The sequence below is a fragment of the Protopterus annectens genome, chromosome 16.part0 (genome assembly GCF_019279795.1).
Source record: "Protopterus annectens isolate FY-2018-M chromosome 16.part0, PAN1.0, whole genome shotgun sequence".
NCBI classification, from domain to species: Eukaryota; Metazoa; Chordata; order Ceratodontiformes; family Protopteridae; genus Protopterus; species Protopterus annectens.
This window is the reverse complement of record NC_056750.1, coordinates 674,447,942-674,463,405: the sequence shown is the minus strand read 5'-3', so window position 1 is coordinate 674,463,405 and position 15,464 is coordinate 674,447,942. Positions and strand designations below refer to the sequence as shown.

Sequence of the window (15,464 nt, the reverse complement as noted above, 5' to 3'; positions counted from 1 at the left end):
AGGAAATCTCAGCCTCTTTTTAGAATCAAGAAAATTCCAGGCTTTCCCGAGGTGGAATGCTCCTTAAAATTAATGTAAAGTTTCCCCAAAGAAAATCCTCAGGAGGGAAGCAGAGGGAATGAATCCTCTGCATCAGAATCCTCATAAGTAGGTATGGACAAATCCAGGTCATTAGAAGAGTCAGAAGAGAGCAGAATCCTGATCCAGAGAAGATTCACTTAAAGCAAGCTCAGCCCTAGGCCTCAGAGGTGGAGGGGTTTGACTACCGCTGATTAGAGTTATTATATCTTCAGTCATTTTTTACATTTGTTTTTAGGCATAGGGGCCTGAAGCGTCCAATTTTTAGACATGGATAGAGATTTAGGCCTTAGTAATGGAAAGGAGGTGTGTTTTAATATGTCTAGATCTGTGGAAGCCTGAATACACCCTCAAGCTGGTGCCTGCAAGCGGCTCAGACCCATCAAGGTAGAGACATCCACAGTTCCATAATTGAAGTATCTACATGGCATGCAGGACTGCAAATTAGAAGTAAGCGAATTATCAGGGTCTGAAACACCTGAGTACCAGCGAACTGGTGACTGGCTTAGGAGAAGCTTCATGCGGCAGCTATGGACTCGGCGGCCTGTCTCTGTCTTTATCTTTGCATTTTTTGAACCTGGTAGTCAGATGGCTGTCCCGACATTTCTGGATAATTAAACAGGGCAGAAATAATGAGAGGCAAAAATACTGATATTGGAGAGTTTGTGGATAAAAAGCACAAAGCCACAGTAAGGTACTTAGGTGGTGGGGCCTAGGCAAAGGAATATAGTCACGAATGAAAATCTTTATGAGGTATTTGCTCCACAAGTAAAAGCAATTGTGCTTTACTGACATCAGTAAGGAGCAAGAAAAAAGTTTCCCCAACGGAATACCAACTTTAAGTTGAAGACTTGAACTGAAACTAAAGAAAACAACAATTTCAAATTCGGCCGACTAGCCCTTACGAACTGCTTCTGCTTTGGGTACCATGGCAAGAAAGACTGATGTAATGGCATTCGGCTGGATGTTTATACCCCTGGCGACCCTGGCGTCATGGAAAGAAGGACAGCTACTGTATGGGACCCAAGACTTTGTTAATCAGGCTGACTGAGAGCAACCTGCCAGCAGATGCCAAATGTAATGGCTGCAACAGTGGAAACAGAAGAACATCAGATCCCACTTGAGGTGTACCACTGGTGAATGGTGAGAAAGGTATCCCCTAGGCAACATCCATTAGAGTGTTGCAGAAAGGAGGTTCTGCTGAGCAAGTCCGCTTGTTCCTGAGAGGGGATGTATGAAGCTTTCAAGGAAGGCGTCGTTTGCCATTTCCAGATTTGCAGTTATCACAGCGCAACTGGTATGCCTTTGTCCCACCTTGTTTAGGTACCACATGACAGTAGTGCTGTCTGTCACAATGTGAAGCATCTGGTTGCAGGATGGGAATGAAGACTTTTAGAGCTAGCAGGACAGCAGTCATTTCATTGACATTGATGTGCTGTTTTGCAGGGCAGGGGACCAGCAATGTTGTACCCTGTAGCCCTTGCAGGGTTTTACCTAGGTCTGGTGCATCTGTGACATGGACTGAGTAGTGGGAGGAGCTGCAGAAGGGAATTCCGTGGTTGCACTGAAACCTGCTGAATCCATCACTTCAGCTCTATTTTTAGGCAGGGCAGAGGGAGATGTGTTTGTCTAGAGGCTGTTGGCTCTGAGACCAAACATTCTTTAAAAGTACCACTGGAACACTCATGCGCATCACTGCTAGTGGGAACATCACGGATAGTGGCAACCATGAGACCTAGTTTGCAGAAGCCTTCTCGTCAGAGTGCGATTCTGTCAATAGGCTTAGAAATGGGAGGAGAGGACTGTACTTTGTCTGGTGGGAGAAAGGATCTCATTAGATCTGTTCGGATTCTGCACACAAGGAAAACCTTGTCCTGTTGTGGGAGGAGAGAGAGAATTTTTGAAGGTTGAGGGTGAAATTCAGTTTGTGCAGTAGGGACATGGTGAATTGGAGATGGGTTAGAAGGGTGGACTCTGATTCTGCCAAAATGAGAATGTTGTCCCAGTAAGAGTTGATTTGCACTCCCTTGGTCCTGTAATGGGTGATGGCTGGGGCTACGCACTTGGTAAAATCTCTGGGTGCTATAGACAAGCCAAATGGCAAGGCAGTAAATTGAAAATGAGAAGAGGGCCCAGAGAAGCCTAGGAATCTCCTGTGGGAGAGTCTGACTGGGATGTGCAAGCATGCATCTTTTAGGTCTACAGTGACCATGAAGGCTTGAGATAGGATGAGCGGTTTGAAGGGAGAGAATCTTGAAGGAGGGGACCTGTAGGAAACAGGTCTACTTATGAGAGGTCCAGGATAGGTCTCCAGGGCCCATCCTTTTTTTGGGACTACGAAAAGGTGGGAGTAGAAGCCTAGTCCCTTCTGTCCTGAGTGAACTGGTTCTATGGTTCCTTGGGAGAGAAGTTCCTGCAGGATGGGAGGAAGTTGATTTTTGGGAGGGAAAGGTATCTTTTTTAGTACAGGTTTTTCTTTCCAGGACAGAAAGCATGCTTTTTAAATGATGGAAAGAACCCACAAATCTGAAGTGATGGTTTTCCAGAAGGGAAGGCATAGGGTAAGGCAAGTGGACAGGGGCACTTGGGCAAGGCAGTCACGCGGAGGAAGGTCCCACTCTATCTAGAAAGGGCTGTTTGTTGGGGGTTGAGGTTGAGGGGGATCTGGGATAAGGTCGTCTCCGAAGTCCACTACGTGGTCTGGCAGTAGAACGGTGAGAGGTGGAAGGGGCGCTTCTGACAAAGGATGTTTTGGCTGGGTAGTTCCTGTAGTATCTGGACAATAGGGACACCAGCAAGCACTTAACTCATTAACCTCGAGTACCTTCTCATGGTGCCTCTGTGCGCAACACCGAGCACGCCATGAGAAGATAGGAATTCCATCATGTTAACCCAGAGTGCCTTCCTGCAGCGTAAGTTTACAGCCCTAATTTGAAGCTATTGTTGAAAAATAAGTTGAGAGAGTAACTGAACTTTGTCAGTTACCTTCTCAACTTAGGATTTACAATGGAGTTACCTAATGGTCCTTTTAGACGTTTATGAGTAAAACGGGTTGGAATGCTCCTAGTCTTTTCTTATGATTACAGCAAAGCAGACTGTCTGCATTTCCTAAATGAAGCGGTGGCAGCCAAGCAGATTTGTACATAACTCAAGTGTGTTACATGATTAGTCTGTGGATAGTATATTTATATTTCTGTACTGTTGTAGTAATTTTTTGAAGAGTGCTGAGTGCGTGTTGCTTAGAAAGTGTTCTAAGAAAGGAAGGGATATGCAAAATTGCATCGTGCTGCTTCTTGAATATTTAGTAAGGAAGTTTAGTAGTGATATGTGCAAACAGACAGGACAAGAGGACTAGGTCCTCTAACTGGAACGGGCCTAGCCCGAGGGAACAGTTAGCGGGATACCACAAATCACAAGCACACTATCAGAACCAAAAACAACACTAAATAGACAATAGCTATAAAAATAGCTTTTTGTTTAGAATAATTTTTCTCAATAACAACAGTAAGACGCTGACCGGTTCGACTCTGAGCATTTTCTGCGTGGTGACATGCATGAATGGGAGTACCTTCGTTGAAGGTTGTGCATTAGGGCTGGCAACTCAGCACGTAATAATCAACTGCCAATCATTAGAGTTCCGCTGTGGCGACCCCTAACCGGGAAAAGCCGAAAGACACAACAACAAGAAGAAAAAGGGTACTTAGCCACAGCCAAGAGCGAGACCGCGTCCGAGCTACATGAGCGGCAAACGAGATCTGGGGATATGGAGCAGTGCAGCATGGGATACCTGCTTAGCCCAGCCAACAGAAGAAGACTTCGAGCTAGAAAAGTTTGGCCGAGTCGGAGCAGATATTCTGCTCCAAACCCACGGGTAAGAATGTAGGCGAGATTGGACTACATAACATCTAAGGTTTTAAAGACTGGGTTCTAAACGAAACAAACACATTTTTGGAATTTAATAACAATGGTGAGGTAACCGACACCATATTATGGGATGCTTTAAAAGTTTACCTCTATGGTAAGATAAAGAATTTGTATTTTTTTAAAGCAGAAATAATGGGATAAGGAGTTAATGGAAGTGCAAACTAAAAGATAAATTAAAATCAAACAAAGCATAATGATAAAACCATATGTGCAGAACTATCAATCTTAAATCAAAAATACCTTGACATTATAAATCATAAGGTTTCAATCAATATGGAGAGACTTGCACTACAGTCCTATTCTGTAAATCCTAGACATCTACATAAATAGCCATCAAAAATAAACAATTTAATAACTTAAATCGTATTAATGAAATCAAATATACAGTTAAAGGCTCCATTAGAAAAACAGCAGATATAAAAGGTATTCTAGAAGCCTTTAAAAAACATTATGACTCAATTAAGGTAAATCATGACTTGGAGAACACCATCATAATGGAAAAATTTTTCCAAAATAATATAAAAAAATAAATTAATGAAACAAAGTTATGTCTTACCATAACGTTCCATCTGTGTTGTTGATCTTCATCCATTCAGAACTGATGGGTTCGGTTCCGAGCCCACGGAACAGAGTCGGCCTTATACCAAAGCTTGTGCCAGCCAAAAACTCACGAGCTAATTACCCATAATCCCCTTCTCCCTGTTACCTCAGATTGAGTTTGCCCTAACAAGTAAAGCAGAGGCTGTGTCAGAGCAACAAACCTTATCCAGAAAGTGGACCCAAATATCCCCCAGGAGCCTCTAGGAGGGTGGGACGTGATGAATGGATGAAGATCAAAAACACAGATGGAACGTTATGGTAAGACAACTTCTTTATCTGATGTTGTTGATCATTCCATTCTTCACCGATGGGACAGAGTTCCCCAACTACCTTATATCCATGGGTGGCCCTATGAAAGAACATTCCTGCGCACCACTGAACCAAAGGATGCCCTTCCTCTGGAGACCAGGTCCAACTTCTAATGAGTGATAAAGGTATGGGGGGAAGCCCACCTAGCTGCTGCACAGATGTCATCCACTGAAGCTCTGGAGTGAAATGTCACAGAAGTTGCCACTGATCTTGTGGAGTGAGCCCTGAAGTTTGACGAAATAGATTTCCTTTTTAGATTACAAATGAAAAGTATGCAGTCTCTAAGCCATTTGGACAGAGTCACTTTAAAGACGGACTTTCCCATTTTTTAACCAGAAAAGGAAATAAATAACTGGTCTGACTTCCTGATTGTTTTTGTTCGAAGTAAAACCTCAATTGTCTGTGAACATCCAGTAAATGTAAGCAATACTCGCCCTTGTTGGAAAAGTTGGAAAAAAAGACAGGCAAATCAAGTCCGATTAATGGAGAGCTCGGAAAGTACTTTTGGCAGGAATGAAGGATTGGTCAGTAGTAAGGACGCTTGGTACAAAGAGCCTGGAGTTTGGAAATGCGTCTGGCCAAAGTAATACCCACTAGAAGAAGAGATTTCCATGACAGAAACTTAATGTCACACATGGCTGTCGGCTCGAAGGGGGGCCGTGTCAAGGACTGCAAAACAAGAGTGAGACTCTAGGGTTCTGTGGGGCGCTTAACTTGAGGTCTTGAGTGATAGATTCCTTTCAAAAAGGTTTTGCTCAAACGGTGAGAGATTAAAAAGAGGAGTCACCAAAACCATTATGAAAATTCGAAATGGCAGCTAAATGCACACGAATAGTTGATGCTGTGGTGCCCTCCTCAAAAAAGTTAGATAGGTACTGGAGTACAGCCAAGATGGGTGCAGAAAAAGGATCTAGTTGTCTCGGTCTAGACCAAATTGAAAATCTCTATTTGTCAGCATAGTGTTTCCTGGTGGATGGTTTATGCGAAGACACAATAATGTCAAGTACTGAAGAGGAAAGATTACAATGCCTGGTAATCAGTGGAAGTGGAGAAGCCAAGCTGTGAGCTTGAGGCTGGACAAATTCGGGTGGCTCAACCCTTGAGAGATCAGATCTGGAGTTGGATCCAAGAGCCACAGTCTGCAAAGATGATGAGGCCAGAGAAAGGGGAACCATACTTGTCGGGGCCAAGATGGTACTATGAGGATCATTTTGCTTTTCAACTGAAGAGCTTTCTTTAGAACTTGAGGAATCAGAGGAATGGGAGGGTAAGCATAAAGCAGTCCCATGGGCCAGTCATGAAGTAGAGTCTCCCGCGGGGAATCCCCCTGTAGGGGAATTAGAGCAAATTAGTTGCTGCACTTGCGGTTGGACGGGGAGGCCAATAGGTTGTAGCAAGGCTGACCCCAACAGCTGAAGACCTTTGCCGACAAGTTGGAATTGAGGGACCACTTGTGAGGCAGGAGAAAGTACAGTTGTGTACACTTACCATAAATGTAGATGTTCGAGTGTATTCACTGTTGCAGTCATTACATTTGGGTAATCCTGCTGGCAGGTTGCCCTCAGCCGGCCTGAATTCTAAAGTCTTGGGTCCTGTGTCGGCTGCTGTCGCCCCTTCCCTGACGTCAGGGGTATAAAAGAAGCGGCAGACACCATTTTCTTCAGTTTTTCTTGCCCCAGACGTCAGGTGCCCCCAAAAAGGGTAGCCAAACTTTATATATATATATATATATATATATATATATATATATATTCAGAAATACACCAATATAAATTTTACCTTCATCTATAAGCAAATACACCACATAGGTAGTATAAATCAGAGAAAGAAAGATAAGATCCAAAAGAAAAAAAGGGGGAAGGCGGGTGGGTGACCTGGACTGCAACAGTGAATACACTCGAACATTTACATTTATGGTAAGTGTACACAACTGTACTATGTTCTTCGTGTTTCACTGTTGCAGTCATGACATTTGGGTAGAGTCCCAAAGCTATGGTTGGGAGGCTGGAACTAGACAGCAGTAGGAGCTGCTATGAGGCCCCACAGAACTGCAGTGGCAATGCCTGCCCTGGATTTAGAGTAGAGTGGCAGATGATAATGCTTTGTGAAGATGTGCACTGAACTCTAAGTAGCCGCCTCTAAAATGTCTCTGGTTGTTACTCCCCTGAGAAAGGCTGCTGAGGTGGCTGCAGCTCTGGTGGAATGAGGCCTAATGCCCTTAGGCACTGGCTTGCCATGGTGTAAGTAACAGAAATGAATGCAGTGGCCTAACCACTTAGAAATAGTCTGCTTTGAGATAGGCTTTTCTTGTGACCCTGCAGCATATGCCACTAGTAACTGCTCTGTCTTCCTGAAAGCTTTGGTTCTGTCCAAGTAGAATCTAAGCTGTGTACGTCCAAAGAATGCAGAATTCTCTCCTTCTTGTTCTGTGGATTTGGGTAAAAGGTTGGCAGATGGATGGCTTGGTTCAGAGCAACACTGGACACTACTTCAGGCATAAATGTTGGGTTTGTCCTCGGGGAGACCCTGTCTGGATGAAAAATGATGAAAGGTTCCACAGCCATGAGTGCCTGTAGCTCTGAAACTCGTCTTACAGAAGTAATTGCTAAGAGCAGAGCTGTTTTCCAAGATAGAAACTTCATATCAGCAGTAGCAGTTGGCTCAAAAGGAGGCAGGGTGAGCTTTTCCAAGACATAGTTGAGGTCCCATGCAGCTATTGGTAGTCTCCTTGGGGGCCTTAACTTTTTGGCTCCTCTGTGGCTCTGTATTGTAATGAGCCGAAATGGCAGTGGCATGAATTTTAATTGATGAAAAAGATAGGCCTTTGTCCAGCATCTCAGTTAAGTATTGTAAAATCTGAGGAATATTTGGTACCGCTGTATCAGTTCCTTGTGCTTGGTTCCAGGCACAGAATCTCTTCCATTTGCCAACATAAGACTTTCTAGTACTAGGCGTTCTGGCTTCCAGAATGACATCCATCACAGCTTTACTGAGAGGTGTTTTTTGTACGACTACGTTATCCATCATGCTGCCAAGTTTAATGTCCTGAGTTGGCTGTGCATGATCTGATTGTTTTGCTGGGACAGTAGTCGAGGTATTTGAGGTAAGGTTCAAGATGGGTAGAGAGATAAGTTGCTTAGTATTGGATACCAGTAATGGCATGGCCAGTCTGGGGCAATCAGTATCATCTTTGGCTTCTCCTGTCTGACCTTTAGAAGCACCTTGGGGAGAAGAGGCAGTGGAGGAAAGGCATACACTGATAGGTTTTTCCAGCTGAAAGATAGGACGTCCACTTTCCATGCTTGTCTGTAATAAGTCCTTGTGCAGAATCTTTTTAGTTGGTAATTGGGAGGGGAGGCAAATAGATCTATGTCCGGGCATCCCCATTTCCTTGTTGTTATGCTGAAGACTTGTGGATCCAGCTTCCACTCGTGGGGATCCATGAGGTTTCTGCTTAGTTCATCTGCCAGAGTATTTTCCTTTCCTGGCAGGAATTGTGCCTGCAGATGTACTTGGTAAGTCAAAGCTGTGTCTCACAAGGTCATGGCAAATCTGCAAAGGGGGTAAGAATGTGTGCCCCCCTGCTTGTTTATATACCACATGACCGTGGTGTCTGTCTATCAGTAGTTGTCCCGGATGAAGTAGGTCCTTGAAGGCTGTCAGGGCATTTTGAACAGCTAACATCTCTTTTTGACTGATATGTAGATGCATTTGGTTTGAGGACCATGTGCCCTGAATTTATCTTCCTGCCATGTGGGCTAGGCATGTTAGAAGTCTTTTCACAAACGCCAGATGTTGAAGAAGAATGTCCTTGTTCTCTGCTTGAATGAGACAGTCGTCCAAGTAAGGATATATTTGTATTCCTCTGTCTGCAGAATGCAATTACTGGTGCCAGGCACTTTGTAAAGACCCTGGGCGCAGTAGATAAGTCAAAGGGCAGTGCCGAGAATTGGCAATGCACTGAACCAGCCTTGAATCTTAGGTATCTTCTGCATGATTGTCTGATTGGAACATACAGGTATGCCTCTTTCAGGTCTAAAGTCACAAGCCAAGCATTCTTGCCCAGCATGGGCAGAAGCTGCTGCAAAGTTAACATTTTGAGTTTTGGAATATCCAGGAAAGTGTTCAGAATAGATAGGTCCAGTATCAGCCTCCAGGCCTTGTCCTTTCTGGGTACCAAGAACAGTCCTGAGTAAAATCCTTGTCCCTGCTCTTGCCTTGGTACTTGTTGAATGGCCCCCACATCCATGAGGGATGAGACTTGTTTTTGTGCCTCTGCCCATTGATGTTTTGGCAGATCTGGCCAGTCGTTTGCCTTTGGCAGAGTATGGAAATGGAACTTGTAGCCTTGTGACACTATGTTTAGAACCCACTTGTCCTGGATTATGATGTGCCAGTTTTGAACAAACAATGCTAATTTTCACCCTAAGAGTGCTGTCAGGGGGAAGTCATTGGGACTATTTTCTGTACGTTTGTGATCTATCTTCTCCAGCTTTGGAGGTAGAAGCACCCCATTACTTGGGCCTATAAGAACCTTGCGCCTGGGATCTGCCCCTAGGGCATCTGTATCTGCCCCTTTGAGGTCTGTCTGACACAGGAAAGGACCAATTTTTTGTAGGCCAGTGTCTACTAAACCAAGGTGGCTGTACTTGTAAAAAATCTTTGACAGTTTGCACAGATTTAGCTTTGTCCTCCATTTTCTTTAACACCTCTTCTGCCTTAACACCAGACAAAGTATCATGCTGTAAAGGTGCATCTAGTAATTTAACTAACATAAGGCAGATTTTGTTCCTTTAACCAAGCATGCCTCCTAATTACAGAACCTGTAACTGCGGCCTTGCAGGAGGCCTCCAAAGAATCAAAACCACATTGCAAAGTATGTTTTCCAACTTGTTCCGCTGCATACAATAAATCCTGCATGTCCTTGTTTTCTGCACATTCAGAATTTAACAACATTTTCTGTTTAAGCAATCCCATGACATGTTGCTGATACTTAAGCATATGAAATTGACAGTGTAAGGCCCTTACAGCCAAAGTTGAAGATCTGTAAACCTTTTTTTCCCATCTATTCAGTGCCCTTGAATCTCTGTCAAAGGGGGTTGGGTTTTCTGCAATGGAAGCTTTAACTCCCTTTGGACCCTGTGAAATAGTTTCTGGGTCAGCAGCAGGGTTTTTATAAAGAAATTTGTGAGAGTCAGGAACCCTGTAATATCTGTCAGGCTTAACAGGAGCTGGGGGTAATTAGTCAGGAGTCAGACTAGACTCCGAAAACACATCTACAATGTCCAATACAGGTGAAATGGCTAGAGGCCTGTGCTGAGGTAGTAAAAGAAAATCCCTGAGCCTCTTTTTAGATTCTGAAAACTCTTGGCTCTCCCAGTGAAAATGCTCCCTTATGGTAAGCAAGGTTTCCCCAAAGGAGTAGTCCTCAGGAGGAGATGCTGAAGGTATATATTCTTCAGCATCAGAATCCTCATAGGGATGAAGAGAATATTCCTGATCAGAAGAGGAATCAGAAGAAATAGAATCCTGATCTGAAGATTCATAGTCAGTGTCTTGCCTAGACCTCTTATCAGGAGGGGGATGGGAACCCCTGATCAAGGTAATCAAGTCTTCGGCCATTTTAAGCATCTGTTTTTTGGGCATACAGGCCTGTCCACGTGGCTCTTGTTTGTTTCCTTGCTTTAGAAGGTGCTTTAGTCTTTGCCTTTGAAGCTGAAGTCATTTTAATGTGAAGATGTTTAGGTCTGAATACACCCTTAGAAGCCGGTACCTGCTCAGCGGCTCCGGACCCATCTGAGGGATTAGCGTCCGAGGCTCCAATACCTTGAGTATCCAGCGGCATTTCAGACTCCACATGGGAGGCGGTAGTGGCCTGCGACTCTAAAGCAGCGGGCGTCAGGGCTGTGAAAGCGCCTCACTAAGAACCGGCGACTGGCTTAGGAGAAGCTTTGTCTGTTTTGGGCCTCGGTTGCTTTTCCCTATCCTTTTCTTTGCGTTTTTTGTAAACTCCGGTAGTCGGATGGCTATCCGACGACATTTCAGGATAATTAAACCGGCTTCCAAAAAAGTTTAAAGCAAAATCATACCGACGCTTAATAGTGCGTTGGTTAAATCTAGCACAAAACAGACGACCAGTAACGTTGTGATCAGGGCCTAGGCAAGGAATACAGTAAGAATGAAAATCCTTACGAGGTATTTGCTTTCTACAAGAAATACGCTGGCACTTGCGAACTGCTTCTGCTTCGGGCACCGCGCGGCAAGAAAGACTGACGAAAATGGCGTCGGCTGCTTCTTTTATACCCCTGACAACCTGACGTCAGGGAAGGGGCGACAGCAGCCGACGCAGGACCCAAGACTTTGGAATTCAGGCCGGCTGAGGGCAACCTACCAGCAGGATTACCCGAATGTAATGACTGCAAACAGTGAAACACGATGAACATTGCACCTGCTCAATTTGTCTGCAATCACACTGGATTTCCCCAGGATATGCATTGCTATCAGAAAGCGGATGGAAGCCATCACCCATTGCAAAACTGTCATGGCCACTCAACATAGGGGATAGGGCATGGTTCCTCCTTGTTTGTTGATGTACCAAACTTCTGACATGTGTGATTGGATAGCAACTGTTCCCAAAGGGCAGGCAGATTTAAGTACTTGCAACGCCAAAAGCACTGCCCTCAGTTCTAGAACATTAATATGCAGATTGGCCCCTAAATCAGACCATGTGCCTTGGACAGTCATTCCCTAATAATGGCCCCCCCACCTCATCAGGGAAGCATCTGTGGTCATGATGGCGCTGGGTTGAGGGGGATGGAAAGGTCAACTCCAAAGTGCTGTGTCTGGCTTCATCCACCGAGAGAGATCTAATTTGCACCAATTTGTAATATGAATCTGGGAGGACAATGGTTGTTGATTTGGGTACCATTGGGTCAACAGAAACCATTGTAAGTCTCATGTGAAACCTTGCTGGGGTATTATAGATATGGATGCTGCCATTGACCCTAACAGCTGCAGGACCTGTCGAGCTGGAACCTAGTCATGGCTGAGTATCACTCAGAGCTGGATCCTTGGTTTTTTAAGCCTGTGATCTGGAAGAGAGATAAAGCAAGAATGGGTAGTGAACGTTACCCCTATAAACTCCAGGGATTGGGTTGGAGTTAGATTGGACTTTTCCCAATTTATGATATTCCCCGGGAATGCGCCAAAGAAAGGGTGTAGCACAAGGCTGTTACCAGCAGATGCTTGGTGGGGGTGGTGAGGGGCCAATCGATCAGATATGGAAACACCCAGAATCCTTGCATTCTCAAGTGAGCCGTCACTGCTGCCATGCTTTTGGTGAACACACTGGGGCCTGTAGAGTCTGAAGGGCAGGGCATGGAAATGGTAATGATTGGCTCCCAGCCAGAAGTGAAGGAACCTTCTGGAACATTTTCCATCTTGCTGTGGTAATACACATCCCGAAGGTCTATCGAGCACATCCAATCGCCTTCCTTCAGAAAAGGAAGAATGGACTGAACTGTGACCATCTGGAATTTTGTCTGACTGACAAACTTGTTTAAACAGCTGCGGTCCAAAATTGTTCTACAGTCTCCTGTCTTTTTTGGCACCAAAAAGAACCTGGAGTAAAATCCGGATCCTATCTGGTCTGGTGGGATTTTCTGGATGACTCTCTAAGTACAGCTTTTCTATTTGCTGCTCCTTCCCTTAGACTGGGTGGAATGCTTGGGGGTCTTTTCGGTGATTCTGATTAGGAGTCGAATGGGATTTGGTAACCTCTGGATATTATCTTCTGCACCCAAGAGTCAGTGGTAATAGATAGCCAGGCATTGGGGTGCAAAGACATCCCCCAACTGCTTCCAAAGGAAAGCAAACGACTGCTCTTCAGGAGCACTGATAGGGTTGTCCAGAAAAGGAATCTCTGGAACTCTGATTATGTGACCCCCCCCTCCCATCTCTGTAGGGGCACCTTCTGGAAGAGTTGTCCCCTCTGCCTCTGGAGTGAACTCACCACATCTGTCACAAAGAACCCTGAGATTTTTTGTGCCACAATTTCACACTTCTCTGGTTCCTGGAAAAGGGATGCTGAGGAGTGGAGAAGTGTACACCAAACGCAGACAGGGTCTTACCGTCCTGCTAATACCAGTCTAACGTGTCGTTCAGTTTAGGGCCAAATAGAGAAGATGCTTCCACTGGAGCATTAAGGAAGGAAGACTTAATAGGTTCCATGAAGTCACACAAGTGCATCCAGGTGTGACGTCTCATAACTATGCCTTGAACCCGCAGCTCTGGCCGCCCCTTCAGTTGCATGTGAAATCAACCTCGTGGACGAATTAGAAATAGATTCCTGGGTCACTAGCTGTGAGGCTACCCCGTCATTAACCTCGTCAGACATGTCTCCTGACAGAGTACCAGACAGTTCAGAGTTAAGGTCTCTCTGGAGTCTGGTGAAATGTGCCAGGTAGTTCAAAGACTGAATAGCAAAGGTTGATGAAGCAAAAACTAGCTTCCCCAGTCTGCCCACTACTCAGGACTCCCTGTTAGGCAGGTGGACAGTGTGGCTCTCCTCAGCGAGCTCTTTCTTGGTGGCTGCTGCCACCACCCACAGCATCTACCGGTAGACCTTTTCACCAATGAGGATGTTCTTCAGGGGGAGAGAGGATTTTGACTGGTCTCTTGGGGATTGCTTCAACCATGTCAGGGTTCTTCCATGTGATGTGTGCTGCACCACAAGCTGAATCAACTCATCTGCAGGCGGGGTTCACCCAGGAGGTAGATGGTCAAGCATGAAAGGCCTGCAGGAAAACAGATTCCTCCGAGGAAGGGTTTTTGAGCTTCCAATCACCCCTCTGTTTCAAGATCTCCAGGATGTCTTCAAAGGAGACATCTTCAGGGTGTGATCATGGGGTCTCTTCCCCCTCATCGTAACCCATATCCTCGGTGAGGGGCTCCTCCGGAGACTGCTTCCTCTTGCATGAATTCTTCCTAGGAACCTCCTCAGTGGGAGCTTCTGAGGATAACCCAGAAGAAAGGGCACCCTGCAATAGGGTCTCCTGTGGCTCCCGTGCTCGATCCGAGAGAGTGGCCTGTGACAGCTGCAGCACAGGGGGATGACACAGGGGTTCCAACGTCGAAGGCTTGCTCATGGAGGCAAGAGCCCTCTCCATCACCTGGAAGGCAGGGCCGCCCAAAAAGGGATGGAAGCCCAGAACAGAGAAGGACAACCTCGAAACTGGGGTCACACCTCACTCAGCTGGACAGGTACAGACAGGATTCAGTTGATGGCACCATAGAAAAAGCCGGTGACGGACTCTGAACCAAGGGGCCTGCAGTCCAATCCCAAGCCTGAGGAAGACCCAGTTCCAATGGAACCAAGGGCCAAAGGGTCGACTCCGGGGCTGAAGTAAGCTCCACTATCAGCACCGAAGCCGAGGGAGGCGTCTGTGCAGAGGGCTTCTGAACCTGTAAGGAGGACTAAGGAGGAGAGTAAGATGTAGTCTGTGATGCAGAAAACCCAAGTCGTAGAAGGGATTGGGATTTAGAATCAGAAGAGCCCCCTGGCTGTCAGCAGCTGGTCCACAAGGGGCACCACAGAGTTAGGAGAGTCTCCTGGTGGATCTAGTAGATATTGCTGAAGGAGACTCTGAATGCTCTAAGAAGGGACTATAAGTCCATCCCAAGAAGGGGTCCACAGATGGGGAATATCGGATCCATGCTTGCACATCTAACGGCACCACTGCCTCCATTTTAGAGAAGATAGGAGCAGCAATATCTGAGTTTTTGGAGCCGTGGAAGGGTTCTGAGTCATAATCGGGGTAGAGGTCAAAATTTTTGCATCAGTCACATTTGGTGCCATACATGTTATTGGTGCTGACGGAGTTGGCATTGACGCTATAGGCATAGACGGTATGAAGACGGTGGCATAGGTGAAGACTTCTGTTCCGGTGCAGAAAGCTTTGGAATCTTTGGTTTTGGCGGTCTTTCCTTCTCATTGGAGCGTGAGGAGGGAACGGAATGTGGCCTCTTTCTCGGGGAGGGGAGTCTCCGATGCAGAGAGAGCCTCTGAGAAAGGCAATTTGAAAAGGCCCTTCAAACTCAATTTATTTTTACGCTCATTCAAGGTATGTGAGCTAAACCCTAGACAGGAGCAAGGGGGTTGTACCGAGAGATGAGGCACTCCCAAACAGTAAACACAATCATGAAGGTCACTATTAGGCATTTTCCTCCCACATTTTAGGCATAGTTTGAAGCCTGAAGTGTCCTTTTTATCAGACATGTTAATATCAACAATATCAGCAATACAAGACTGGGAAAAAACAACAGATTACTACAACTAAGCACACGACTGCAACTAGCTAGAAAGTAGACAAAAAAATGCAAGAATTACCACAGCAGGTAGAGAGAAGGGAGTGTACCAGCGATGGTACAAAGATTACCAACAGGTAGTAGACAGGAAAGTTGGAAAGAAGACTTAGCAATATGCAGATACAGGAAGCACACTATCTGAAAACACACTAAACTATTTAAAAATATCAACAATATCAAAATATTCC

At 45.4% G+C, this 15,464-nt stretch overlaps 1 protein-coding gene across 1 annotated transcript in view; it reads right to left on the bottom strand.

Annotated features, from left to right (window-relative positions):
* The window catches only part of EHMT1 (euchromatic histone lysine methyltransferase 1), a 1,716,251-nt gene that overhangs the window by 841,798 nt on the left and 858,989 nt on the right, over positions 1-15,464 (bottom strand). The window contains exon 16 of the mRNA XM_044058169.1: positions 5,117-5,159. Within this exon, the coding sequence (XP_043914104.1) occupies positions 5,117-5,159 (43 nt within the window). The remainder of the gene's footprint in view (positions 1-5,116; positions 5,160-15,464) is intronic.